This window comes from Xiphophorus couchianus, chromosome 4 (assembly GCF_001444195.1).
Source record: "Xiphophorus couchianus chromosome 4, X_couchianus-1.0, whole genome shotgun sequence".
In the NCBI taxonomy this organism is placed as follows: domain Eukaryota; kingdom Metazoa; phylum Chordata; class Actinopteri; order Cyprinodontiformes; family Poeciliidae; genus Xiphophorus; species Xiphophorus couchianus.
Genome location: NC_040231.1, coordinates 36,383,020 through 36,396,714, shown reverse-complemented (window position 1 = coordinate 36,396,714; position 13,695 = coordinate 36,383,020). Strand labels below are relative to the sequence as shown.

The following is a 13,695-nucleotide window of genomic DNA, read 5'->3' as shown; positions in this document are numbered from 1 at the left end:
TGCAATAATCAGTATGACTGAAGATAAACGCATGGATGAGTTTCTCTAGATCTGGATGAGACATTAGTCCTTTAATCCTGGAAATGTTCTTCTGTTGATAGAAGGCCGACTTTATAACTGTCTTTATGTGGCTCTGGAGGTTCAGGTCAGAGTCCATCACTACTCCCAGGTTTCGGGCCTGATCGCTGGTTTTCAGTTGTAATAACTGAAGCTGTGCATTGACTCTAGATTGTTCCTCTTTAGGTCCAAAAATAATAACTTCAGTTTTGTTTCTGTTTAGCTGGAGAAAGTTTTGGCACATCCACACATTTATCTGTTCTAAGCATCTGTTCAGTGATTGGATGGGTTCTGAGTCACCTGGTGACATCGTAATGTAGAGCTGTGTGTCATCTGCATAGTTATGGTAGCTAATCTTATTTCCTGTTATAACCTGAGCTAGTGGGAGCATATAAAAATTGAATAAAAGGGGTCCTAGGATTGAACCTTGGGGTACCCCACATGTGACCTTTGACCTCTTTGATGAGAAGTTTCCAATTGAAACAAAGAAATCCCTGTTCTTTATGTAGGATTCAAACCAGTTAAGCACTGGACCGGAGAGTCCGATCCAACTCTCCAGTCAATTCAGTAATATGTCATGGCCAACAGAACCAGCACTGTGGTTCTCCCACAGTCCGTATTTATATGGATATCATTGAACACTTTTACGAGGGCGGTCTCTGTGCTGTGGTGAGCATGAAAACCAGACTGGAAGGAGTCAAAGAGGTTGGTTATCGTTAGGAAGCTATTTAATTGTTTGCACACAGCTTTTTCAATAACTTTGCTGAGGAATGGGAGGTTAGAGATCGGCCTGTAATTCTGCATTAGTGATTTGTCCAGACTGTTCTTTTTTATAGACTTAGACTTAGACTGACTTTATTGTCATTTTGCATGCACAGGGTGTATACAGAACGAAATTTCGTTGCATACGGCTCAGGACAGTGTTTTGAGGTTCCAATGTTGTGAGGTTACTCCAGAATAAAATACAGTATAAAATATGAATATAAATATGAATATAAAATATAAAGTGCAGGACTGACAGTAAAATGGAAGTTACTTAGCTCTGTACATGTGCAAGGTATGAAGTGGAGACCAGAATTTTGAGTGCAGTCCAGTTAAGAGTTCAGCAGTCTGATGGCAAGTAGGAAAAAGCTGTTTTGGAACCTGGTGGACCTGCACCGGATGCTGCGGAACCTCTTTCCAGAGGGCAGCAGGGAGAACAGTCCATGGTGGGGGTGTGAGGGGTCACTGATGATGTTTCGGCCTCGGGACACGCAGCCTCCTCACGTTCTTCCAGTCAGAGGCGCTGCAGCCTCCACACCACACAGAGAGGCAGCTGGTCAGAATGCTCTCTATGGTGCTTCTGTAGAACCTCTTGAGGATGGGCGGGGGCAGGTGTGCTCTTCTCATCCTCCGCAGGAAATACAAACGTTTCTGTGCCCTCTTGACCAGAGACGTGGTGTTCACAGTCCAGGTCAGGTCGTTAGTGATGTGCACCCCCGGGAATTTGGTATTGCTGACCACCTCCACAGCCGAGCTGTCGATGAGCAGTGGAGCGTGGCTGGGCCGGTTCTTCCTGAAGTCGACGATCATCTCCTTCGTCTTGTCAACGTTCAGGATCAGGCTGTTGTCTCTGCACCAGTCCACCAGCTGCTCCACCTCCTCTCTGTAGTCCAGGTCGTTGTCGTCTCTGATGAGGCCCACCACCGTTGTGTCGTCCGCGAACTTCACGATGTGGTTGGTGGCGAACCTGGTGACACAGTCGTGTGTCATCAGAGTGAACAGCAGAGGGCTCAGGACGCAGCCCTGAGGGGAGCCTGTGCTGAGGGTGATGACATCGGAGGTGTGTTGTCCGATCCGGACTGGCTGTGGGATGATTGTGTTGAACGCTGATAGCGTCCTCAGTGGAGCAGTTTCGGCGATAGGCAAACTGGAATGGGTCGAATGTGGGGGGGAGTCTGGAGGCGATGTGTTCTTTTACCAGCCTTTCAAAGCACTTCATCATGATGGGAGTCAGTGCCACAGGCCGGTAATCGTTGAAAGAGGTGACTTGAGGTTTCTTTGGCACCGGAATGATGGAGGCAGTTTTGAGACAGGCTGGCACTGTGGCTTGGTCCAGTGAGGTGTTAAAAATGTCTGTTAGGACACCAGCCAGCTGACCTGCGCATTCCCTGAACACCCGCCCAGGTATGTTGTCGGGGTCTGGGGCCTTCCATGGGTTGACTCTTTTCAGAGTCTTCAACACATCGGCTGTGTCCAGGCAGAGTGCCTCCTCTTCCTGGTGGGGAACAGTTTTCTTTGCCAGAGTACTGTTCAGTGCCTCGAACCTCCCAAAGAAGTTATTGAGTCCATTTAGAAAGTCAGCATCAGTTTCACCCACTGGGGGGGGAGGATGGATTGTAATCTGTGATCGCCTTTATGCCTTGCCACATACTCCTGGTGTTGCTGGTGTCGTGGAAGAACTCCTTTATTTTCCGACTGTGGGTTCGCTTTGCTAACTTGATAGCACGATTCAAGTTGGCTCTCGCTGTCCTCAGTGCCTCCTTGTCGCCAGACTTGAAGGCTGAGTTCCGTGCTTTTAGCATTTCCCGTACCTCCTTAGTCATCCAGGGTTTTTGGTTGGCCCGGGTGATAATGTTCTTAGTGATGCTGACATCCTCTGTGCACTTGTCGATGTAGGCTGACACAGTCATGGCGTACTCATCGATGTTGATCTGGTCGTTGTAAGTGGCTGCTGCCTTGAACATCTCCCAGTCAGAGCACTCAAAACAGTCCTGAAGTGCCTCCATGGCCCCCTCAGTCCACATTCTCACCTGCCTCACTGTAGGTTTTGTTCTGATCAGCAGGGGCTTGTATGCAGGAATTAGCATAACAGATAGGTGGTCTGAAGAGCCAAGGTGGGAGCGGGGGGCTGCTCTGAATGCTTCTTTGATGTTGGTGTAGGCCAAGTCTAGAGTATTTCCTCCCCTGGTTGGAAAATCCACATATTGATTGAAGTGAGGGAGAACAATCTTCATGTTGGCCTGGTTAAAATCCCCAGCAATGATGAAAACGCCCTCTGTGTGTGAGGATTGCAAATCACTGATGGTCCGGTAGAGAACACTCATAGCCTCTTTAGTGTTAGCACTGGGGGGCACATACACAGCAGTGATGCTAACCACAGTAAACTCCCTGGGCAGGTAGAATGGTCTGCAGTTAACAGACAGAAGCTCGATGTCCGGGGAGCAGTAACTGGCGACATTCATGGTATTTTTACACCAGTTGTTGTTGATGTAAATACACAGCACCCGTCCTCGGGTTTTACCGCTGAGAGCGCTGCTCCTGTCTGCGCGGAATGTAGCGAGCCCCTCCAGGCTAACAACGTTGTCCGGTATGGATGAGTTGAGCCATGTCTCCGTCAGAATGAGAGCGCAGCAGTTCCTCAACTCTCTCTTTGAAGACAGTTCTAGTTGCAGATGGTCTATTTTGTTGTCCAGATAGCGGACGTTGGAGAGGAAGATGGACGGAAGCGGCGATCTGTGGGGGTTAGCGTTTAGCTTAGCTGCTAGTCCACTTCGACAGCCGCGCTTCCGCTGCCGGTCGCAACGCCTTCGCTTGCTCCTCCTCCGGCTAGTGCTGCTAGGCGAGTCCGCTGTGCTGCGGGCCGCTGGATCTTGCTTCTGTAGCACTCAGAGATCACGTAAACACTCCAGAGTAGTCGTATTTATGAGTCCAAAATCACTTGATGATCGTAATTCCAGCAGACGCTGGCAATCATATGCTAACTTACTGAGTGGATGCAAAGTTTGTAGCGTTTTAGGCGGCGTATTTTGCTCAAATACTCGCAAGTTGTCGAGAGCCCATGCAGCCACAGCCATTTTGGGCGCTGCCATCTTGTCTGATAAGTGGTTTGATTACTGCTGTTTTCAAAGCCTGGGGGAAAACGCCTGATGAGAGCGATGAGTTTACTATTTGGATCAGATCAACAGCAATGACAGGCAGGACTTTCTTAAAGAAATGTGTGGGTAAAACATCCAGACAGCAGGAACTGGAGCTTAGTTGACTTATAATTTCTTCTAGGGTTTTATAATTAAGTAGTTGAGATTGGGTCATTTTTCCTGTATTTGTTTTGTTTGGGCACAGCACTGGTACTGGCTTTGTAGTGCGTTTTGTGATGGTTGCTGTTTGTCCAAGTGGGTTAAAGGATATAGAACTTTCAAAGATAACAGCGAAGTGATCTGACAGGGCGCATCAGTTACAGAGACATTGGAAATATTCACACCCTTACTGATAACCAGGTCCAGTGTGTGTCCTTTAGTGTGTGTTGCTTGTTTGACATGTTGTGTTAGACCAAAAGTCTCTAAAATATTAGCGAGCTTTTTTGCCCCTCTGTCTTGGGCGTTGTCAACATAAATGTTGAAATCACCGACAATTATTAAACAATCATAATCAATACAGATGAGAGATAGAAGCTCATTCAAGTCAGTAAAGAAATTTTCCACATATGTTGGAGTTTTGTATAGAGTTACAGTCAAAGTTCGTTTGTGGCCTTTAACCTCAATTCCAAGATACTCAAAAGAGGTGAAGTGACCCAAAGAAATTTTACTACTATTTATGGTATTGTTAAATATTGAAGCCACGCCTCCTCCTTTTTTATGTTTTCTATTCTCACTGAAGAAATTGTAGTTAGGAGGCGCTGATTCAATTAGTACGATTGGTTCATTATTGTCATTCAACCATGTTTCTGTCAGAAACATAACATCGATATTATACTCAGTGTTGAAATCATTAATTAATAGAGCTTTAGCACAGAGAGATCTGGTATTTAATAAAGCTAGTTTAAGTGACTTGGAGGCCAAACGTTCTTTAGTCTGAGGTTCTTTTAGGCAGGAGAACAGTCTGAGGTTTGAATTAGGTCTGCTGTATTTTATATTTCTGTTTCTTGTAAATTTTCTTGTAGTTATCCGGACAGGTAATGTCCTGTTTTGCAGTGTCGGGGGGCCAGACACATTCTGGAGTAAGACGGGTGTAAAGATAAACTCTGGACCCCGGCCTCAGACCTCAGAAGTGATGGATCCTCTGGGAAGTTAGAGTCAGGTGGCTTAAATGAAGTGAGGTCTGCTACGTGACCGCTAAGGAGAGACGTGCCGAAGCAAACCTGTTGATTCATTCCATCTGTAAATTTAAGAAACTCTGGTCCAGAAGACATTTCGACATAAGTATTTTGTGAATCCTGTGAATGAGTGGGTGAGCAGAGAGGGAGGGGGAAGGAGGAAGGGAACCGGTCGCTCTGTCTGCAGTCGATGTATCAGCTTGTTTTGGAACGGTTTGCTCCTGATAAGCGGAGGGTTCCATCCTAATCAGACATCCTTGAGCCTGTTCTTCTGAAGCGTTGATCACATTGTTGTCCTTGTTGATAAAATGAAAAAGGTTTGCAGTGAGTAGCTTTATCCCATGTTTATTAAGATTGTGTCCGCCACTTCCAAAAAGGTAAAAGCACTGCCAATAGATCCAGAGGTTATCGATGAAGGTCACTGAGTTGGCAGAGCAGGTTTTAATCAGCCATTTGTTTATCATGTCCAGCCTGGAGTGTTTTTCGTCTCCCCATTGAAGTGATGGAATTGGACCACTGAGAAATAACTTCATTTTTAATTTTTCCATAGTGTTCAGAAGAATATTAAAGTCCTTTTCCAGAATCTCAGATTTCTGCTTTGCCAGATCGTTGGCTGCAACATGCAGAACTAAAGACTCAATATCTGGCTGATCAGCGGTTAGCGAGAGAACTTTACGAGTTAAATCAGATACAATGTCACCAGGAAAAGAAATCACTCTCGTTTTCTTGGGATTGCAAACGTGACTGATTCCATTTACTGCCTCATCTCCAACAATAAACACTTTTGGGATACCTTTCGTTTTCCTGGTAGCTGTTTTGTCCTTTGGAGCTTTGGGGGGTGGATGTGTTGGTCTTGCCTCATTGTTGATGTTTGAAGGCGAGGTTTCACTCAGAGGCTCAGACTGGAGTGCAGAAAATCTGTTTTTCAGTGGGATTCCCACGGAGTCAGAATGGTCTGGTCGCTTTGTCCTTGGGAGCGGGGTCAGTGGAGCCGTTTTGGTTGCAGCTACTTGTTTGTTTTTCTTTGGTGGAGCAGGTGTTGAAGTTGAAGGTGGATTTCGACTCAGAGCCGGCCATGCTGATTCATCCTCTCTGTTAATCGTCTCATCGGATCTGCAGTGTGAGACTTTTGCTTCAGCTTGGCACCCAGAGCGTTCCAGGGTGGGCTGCTTGATGCGGGGCTATTGCCTCTCCGTTGATTTGAGGAAGAGTTGTCTCATTTCCACAGGTAGCGTTGATCTCAAAGTTCACCTCCAGCTGTTTAATCTTCATTTCTATAGACTGAAGTCGTTGTATAATACTGCTAATGTCCTTGGGGTCAGCCGGAGGCATTTTGCCCTGGTTCAACTTGGAGATGAAGAAAAGTAAGGTAAAAATAAAAGTAAGAAAATCCCCCAGTCCTTAGGTTTGAAGTAATCCAGTTATGATGTCGATAATGTAAATATAACTATAAAACTTTAAAAATAACTAGAAATAACTAAAAATAACTTTAAAAATAGTAAAGATGAGAGAGAGCAGGATAAGCTGTTCCTCCTTCAGCTGCCACAGAGCAAGCAAAACACCAGATCGGAGCCTCCCTAGTTTGTACGGATCCGTGTGGTGTGTCTATTCAAGATAAAGTCCACACCTGACTTTTTGCCCCTGTCTTGATGATGCCAATATGCTTGTGAAGATAACTAATGGGTTTTAGCTAAAGTGTATTTCTCCGATGACTTAATGACTGTTTCTATTTCTGTCAATGAAAATTGGGTGTATAATAAACTAAGCCTTTCAGCCTTCTGAACCAGATTTGAAAAATCACTCCAGGCATATTCATGGACTCCAGACTTAAAATGAGCTATAACAGAAAACACTGATAAAAGGACTGCAACTGATGGATTTGCTTCATCTAACTTCTTCCCAAACTGTAGTGAAGTGTTGATTTCCCAGCCTAAAAAATCAGCCAGTTTTAAATGTTTACAGAAACACATGTAATACCAATAAAATAAACTTTTGATATGTTTTTGCAGCCTGAATATGGAGAATTTAAAATAGCTGAAAATGTCCTACACTTGATCTACAACCAAGGAATGATCTGGTAAGTCTGAACGATTATTTGTAGCCCTAGTAAAACGAATCTGATATAGAACTAATAGAGTGTCTGTTGTGACTGTGACCCTGTTATAAAGAATATGACCCCCTAAAAACCTAATTTCACCCAATTGCCTGGCCTGGATATATATTTTTGGCCAATTTCAGGAGATATAAACTCATAACTACACAGATAATGAAGTGAAACCATGGCCCTCTAAGCGTAATGCCTGTTTTATAATGCTGTGTGTGTTTGTGCGTGTGTCTTTCTTCAGGATGGGAGCCTTTTTCTCTCCATGCCTCCCTGCCTTTAATGTGTTGAAACTGATTGGTCTCATGTATCTAAGGAGCTGGGCTGTCCTCACTTGTAATGTTCCTCATCAGCAGGTTTTCCGGGCTTCCAGGTCAGAACCTCTGCAAATCTCACGTCACATTCCCCCTTCCATTCATACATATTTTATGTGGACAATCTCCTTATCAAAAATAAGTATCTGCAAATGTCCAAGATACACTGAATGCAAACTACATTCTATGTAAACCTTTCAAAATAGCAACTGTCTGCACAATTTTATGGTCCATTTAGCTCTTATGTTACATCCAGAAATTTCCATTGGTTGTTCATTTGAAAAAAAAAGATTTTGGAGCACACTGCTTTAAAGCAGTGGCCCCCAACATCCGGGCCACGGACGTTACTGGTCCGTGGACCAATTGGTACCGAGCTGCACAAGAAATAATTAAATATTTCCGTTTTACGTATTACTTGAGTCTGGAGGAGCTTATATTTTGAAAATCCTTTAACCGGATTTTCTAGGTTACGTCTTGCGCGCCAACATTGAGTCTACAAGCAGCAAAATGAGTAAGAAACAGATCAGATTCTTTGGAAAGTTTCTTTGTGCGGGGAAAAGGCCCAGAGAAGAGACAGGAGAATGGATTTATCCTGGCAGGTGATTCCCACATTCCAAGCTCTGCATGATATGCTGACCAGCCTGTTAATGAGGCAATGAAGCTTCAAACTGCTTCACCACTAGAGACCAAGCACCCCGTGCATAAGCAACACTAAGGGTGTCATCGTCTCTCATCACTCCCAGATGGAACCGTCTTGTTGCAGAGAAACAAGCTCAGGGCTCCCATTAGTCGTTATCGTGAGTTAAAATTTTCACGAAAGTAAAATGTTTGTTTTTGTGGCGCGTCTCTGTCTTATTTTGAAGGGATATGTAAATGTTACCATAGCAACCAGAGTCAGAGAGTGTGAGGGCAGTGGTCGAGACGAGATGAGAGGAATAGAGATTGTGAGTTTTAGGTCTGATTCCTGCCTTTATTGAACCAGACCCCGTCGGCCGATTTTGTGACCACACACGACACGAGCCGATAAAAGTCCAACAGGTTCGGTCGGTTCGTGTGTCCAGCCACACGGCAGGAGCAACACACCACACACGAACCGATTCCACTCACGAACATTCCGATTCCAGAAGAAAATCCAGTAAAACCCCCAACATACATCCGTGAATTCAGAATAATCAAACATGGATGACGATGTAGAAGCAGTAGTGATAGTTTGTGGCTCATTTTAAGCGATACAAGACATAACAAAAGAAAAGGCGTTTGATAAAAGACGACGGGAGCAGCCGCTCTATTTGCTGCACTATGCACTAAACCAGACTCTTTTTTGCACCAGGTCAGCTGCTTGGGATTCCCTTCTGTTATTACATCACTGTACTTTCTGATTGGCTACCTGTCACATTCAACAAGTTGTGTTCTCGCTCCCCATCAGGGAAAACCCACACGCTGCGATAAAAGGGCCAAGACAGTCAAACATGTTGAATATGTCCGATTTTAGATGGGAGCGGTCCGACGTTCCACGTAACACACCACACAGACAGGATGATCGTACGATTATCACAAGCGATAATCTTAGAACTCAGAACTTTCTAATATTGTAATTTGGGGAAAATCAGGACAAAAAAATCACAAATTATGTCATTTGACCTCCTCCCCACCCATCTCCCCGGGCCGCAGTAAAATTGCCAAGCCTTGACCGGTCCACGGTGATAAAAAGGTTGGGGACCACTGCTTTAAAGGGTGAATATTGTGTATTTTTTAGGCACTTAGTACAATCAATAACCGTCTAGGTTATCAATCAATCAATAAATCAAGTTGAAGGTGCTTTACATAATAAAAAACAGAAAGTTACAAAGTTATAAAGAAAGCACTACATAGTCAACAATTTAACAAATATTACATTTTGATGAGCTCCATCACCAAAATCAAACACATCAAATATATTGATCAAGGTTTAATTTATTATGACTCAAATACAATTCTAAACAGGTGGGTTTTTAGTCAAGATTTAAGGGAACTCAGTGTTTCAGCTGTTTTTAGGTTTTCTGGAAGTTTGCTCCAGATTTGTGGAGCATAGATGCTGTATGCTGCTTCTCCTCGTTTGGTTCTGGTTCTGGATGCAGAGCCGAACCAGAACCAGAAGACCTGAGAGGTCTGGAAGGTTGATACAACAACAGATCTTTAATGTATTGTGGTGCTAAGCCGTTCAGTGATTTAGAAACTATCAACAGGATTTTAAAGTCTATTCTCTGAGGCAGCCAATGGAGGGACTTTAGAACTGGTGTTATGTGCTCTAACTTCCTGGTTTTAGTGAGAACGCCAGCAGCAGCGCTATGTAACAGCTGCAGCCGTCTGATTTTTTTAGGTAGACCTGTGAAGACGCTGTTGTGATCAATAAGACTAAAGATAAACACATAGATGAGTTTTTCTAGATCTCACTGAGACATTAGTCTGTAATCCTGGAAATGTTCTTCAGGTAATAGAAGGCCATCTTTGTAACTGTCTTAATGTGGCTCTAAAGGTTCAGGTCTGAGTCCATCACTACTACCAGGTTTCAACTTAATTGACCTATAATTTCTTCTAAAATTTTAGAATTAAGTGGTTGAAATTGGGTCATTTTTCCTGTATTTGTTATGTTTGGGTACAGCATTGGTACTGGCTTTAGAGTGGATGTGCAGATTAAACTTCTGATTTTTTAAAATTTCTCTTCAAAAAAGCTGGCAAATTGGTCGCAGGTGGCATTAGATTGAAATTCAGGTGGTAACGTCATAGGAGGATTTGTGAGACTGTCAACTGTTGCAATTAAAGCTCAAGCTTGGTTAATGTTTTTACTTATGATCTCTACAAAAAATGTTTCTCTTGCATGTTTTAGTGTTGAGTGATAGCTATGCAGTCTATCTTTGTAGATTTTATAATAAATGTGAAGTTGAGTTTTACGCCATTTACTTTTGGCTCTATGGCAGAGTTGTCTTGCAGATCTAACTGTGCATTTCTCCACTCAGACTTGATCCTACCAGACACAGCCTTCACTTTAATGGGAGTAATGGACCTTACCAAGCTAAGCTCACAACCGACCCACGTGACAGCAAGTCTCACAAACAAAGCCTCGCAGCGCGTTGTTTCTATGTAAACATGACTCGATTAGTGCATCATTTCTACCGGATTTTCACATTAGATCAGCTACTACAATGGACAGAGGAACTAACAAGTTCATGTCATCATCTGGGAGGAAGTTACTGGTTTCTCAGTCACAAGCTGGTTGCAAACCTGAGGCCAGCAGGTCAGTCAGTTATGGTAGATCTGAAATTTGGTTTGATGACATCAATATGAGAAGCTACAGACTGATAGGAGGAACCAAAGAGCTCTGTAAAGGTAAAGGCAAATCTTCTGAAGTTGGGATATAATTAATTTAATTTCACAGAATTACCACAGTAGAAGCCATTTGTTTGTTAAAATTTTATGAAATGTATTTGTTCTATTTGATGTTTGTTGTGAATGAGGTATACTCACAAACGAACGAGGTAATTAGTCCAATGTTTAGAAACTACAGTGGCTGTAATGAGCCACAGCAAAGGTCAACAAAGGTAAAATAACCCGAACAGGTGATCAACTCAAAACCACTCATACCTTTTTACTCTCTCTCTTTGTAAGCACACCTGTTACCATGGCAACCGCCTGCTCCCCGCAAGACGAGCAAAGATTACGTTAAAAACATAACATTCAGTCCGTTACGATATCAAGTTTCCAGGCTTGATATTTATTTCTCGATTATTAATCAGCGCTTCCCTGAACACAGCAATGGTTGACTGACTAGCTGTACTTGGTGCTAGAGTGGCTAACACGAGTAACAGATTAGTCCAAAGCCTTTTCTGCTAAAATAAAATCTTTACTGTATGTCAGATACAGTACACATTGGATATTGATCTGTTTAGCTAACATAAGACTGTGTAGCAGACAGGCTTCAAGGTGTAGAAGTTGTATCAGTTCTGCCTTTATGCTGTACTTAGCTAACGGGAAGCGTGTGTTTGTGAGACGGCCACACACGTTGTAGCCGCTACTACGTAGAATGGGCATCAGCCAATGAAAAGCGGCCCCTGTGGTAAGGTCCATGGAATCAATGATATCTGAAATTTTAGAATGAAAGCTATATACCAACTTATCTACATCATTACAACTTAAGGGCGAGGAAGAAGAGTAGATTTGATGAAATGTTTTTGCTGAGTTTTCTGTGAAAGAACGTTTTGTGATAGTAGCTTTTTGGCTAATGGTATTTTCAAAGATAACAAGAAGTGATGTGACGGGACGACATCAGTTCTAGAGACATTGGAAATATTCACAGCCTTACTGATAACCATGTCCAGTGTGTGTCCTTGACACTGCTGGACATAATAACACACTGCCTGGTTATTATGTTGAATTAGACCAAAATTATCAAGAATATCATAACATGGCTATTTTGCCCCTCTGTCTTGAGGGTTGTCAATATGAATGTTGAAGTAACCGACAATTATTAAACAATCATAATCAATAGATATGAGAGATAAAAGTTTATTAAAATCAGCAAAGAAGTTTTGTACATATGTTGAAGTTTTGTATAAAGTTAGCATCAAAGTTTGTTTATGGCCTTTTACCTCAATACCCAGATATTCAAAAGAGGTGAAATGACCCAAAGAGATTTTGTTACAATTTATGACATTCTTGAATATAGAATCCAAAAAACAAACCCAAAACTGAAGACTTGAGGAGATCATAGAGAAACAGGAAATTAATAGCAGAGTAAACAAAAACAGAGTGACAAGATGGACTGACCTGAAATAGAGGAGCTTAAATACTAGAGAGTTGTGAGTGTGACAGAAGACCTGGGCTGATGAGTTAATTAATTACAGTTGAGAGTAGTTAGAGCAGAAACTAGGCTGAGGAGTTGAGAGAGAAAGTAGCACAGGACGCCAGGAAGATGCACAGGGGAATACAAGAGAAGGAGGGGAAGAGAACACAAGGGAGCTGGAAATCATTCTTACACTAAGTTACACTAAGACCAAAAGAAAACATGATGAACTACAGAGACAAAGACAGGAGGGGAAACTGAAATAACCAAACAGAAACAAGGCTGATCTAAAAAAAAATGATACGAATTAAGGAACACAAAGCTAGAATAACTAGAATGACTAAACAAAGAAATAACCTAACTAGAATCACTAAAGAAAGGTTGCCACATAGACTCAGGCATATATGAACAACAGAACCTAGGGTAATGAAATAACTAATCATTAAACATAACTAAATGTGATCGAGAGTATTTCGTCACCCCACCCTGCTGTGGAACAGGGCCACTAAGAAAAATCTTTTGTTTTAGTTTTCCAACAGGGTCCAGAAGAATGGTAAAGTCTTTTTTCAGAGTCTCTGATTGTTGTTTTTGCCAGATCATTAGCTCCCACATGCACAACTAGAGTTTCAATAGTTGACTAATCTGTGGTTAGAGAGAATATTTTTCTGTCATATCACATACAGTAGATTTGGGAAAGGACATGACTCTGGTTCTCTTGGCACTGCAGAAATGGTTGATTCCACATACTGTCTCATCTCTAACATTAAGTACTTTGGCATATTTGAGTTTTTCTTAGTGTTTGCTTTGGGGGGTGAATGTGCTTCATACCTGTGGTTGATGTCTTAAGCTGAGGTTTCCCTCACAGGTTCTTGTTGAAGTGTAGCAAATCTGTTTTTCAGTGGGATTCCCACAGAGTCGGGGTGTGTTCTTGCTCGGGCTGGTCGTTTTGTCCTGCGAAACAGGGCCAGTGGAATAGTTTCTCCTCATTTGTTGTCCAGCAGGTGCAGCAGGTGCTGACATTGGATGTGGGTTTTGGCTCAAAGCCGCCATGCTGATTTGTCCAAGCGAGGGGTTATCGGCGTTGGTTTTTTCGTCAGATCCACAATCTGTTCCGGTTTAGCTCCCAGGACATTCCAGGGCGGGCTGCGTGGTGCAGGGCATGCAGCCTCTTCATTGTTTATGGGAATAGTTGTTTCGTTGCAACAAAGATTGTTTAATGCAATATTCACTTCCAGTAGCAGAATCTGCTTTTCTATTGTTTCAAATTTATGTGAGGTTTCAAGCTGATTTTTGTCTAGAGCCTCAAAATTGTCAATGTAAAAGTAGTTGCAAA

The 13,695-nt window shown here is 42.8% G+C and overlaps 1 protein-coding gene across 7 annotated transcripts in view; it reads left to right on the top strand.

The window, feature by feature from the left end:
* The window catches only part of tmc3 (transmembrane channel like 3), an 85,276-nt gene that overhangs the window by 45,959 nt on the left and 25,622 nt on the right, over window positions 1-13,695 (top strand). For all 7 annotated transcript variants that reach the window (XR_003595106.1, XM_028014241.1, XM_028014243.1 and 4 more), the window contains 2 exons: window positions 7,138-7,205; window positions 7,474-7,602. Coding sequence is in view for 6 of the 7 variants with exons in the window: in XM_028014241.1 (XP_027870042.1) it covers window positions 7,138-7,205; window positions 7,474-7,602 (197 nt within the window). In the remaining variant the exon portion in view is untranslated. The remainder of the gene's footprint in view (window positions 1-7,137; window positions 7,206-7,473; window positions 7,603-13,695) is intronic.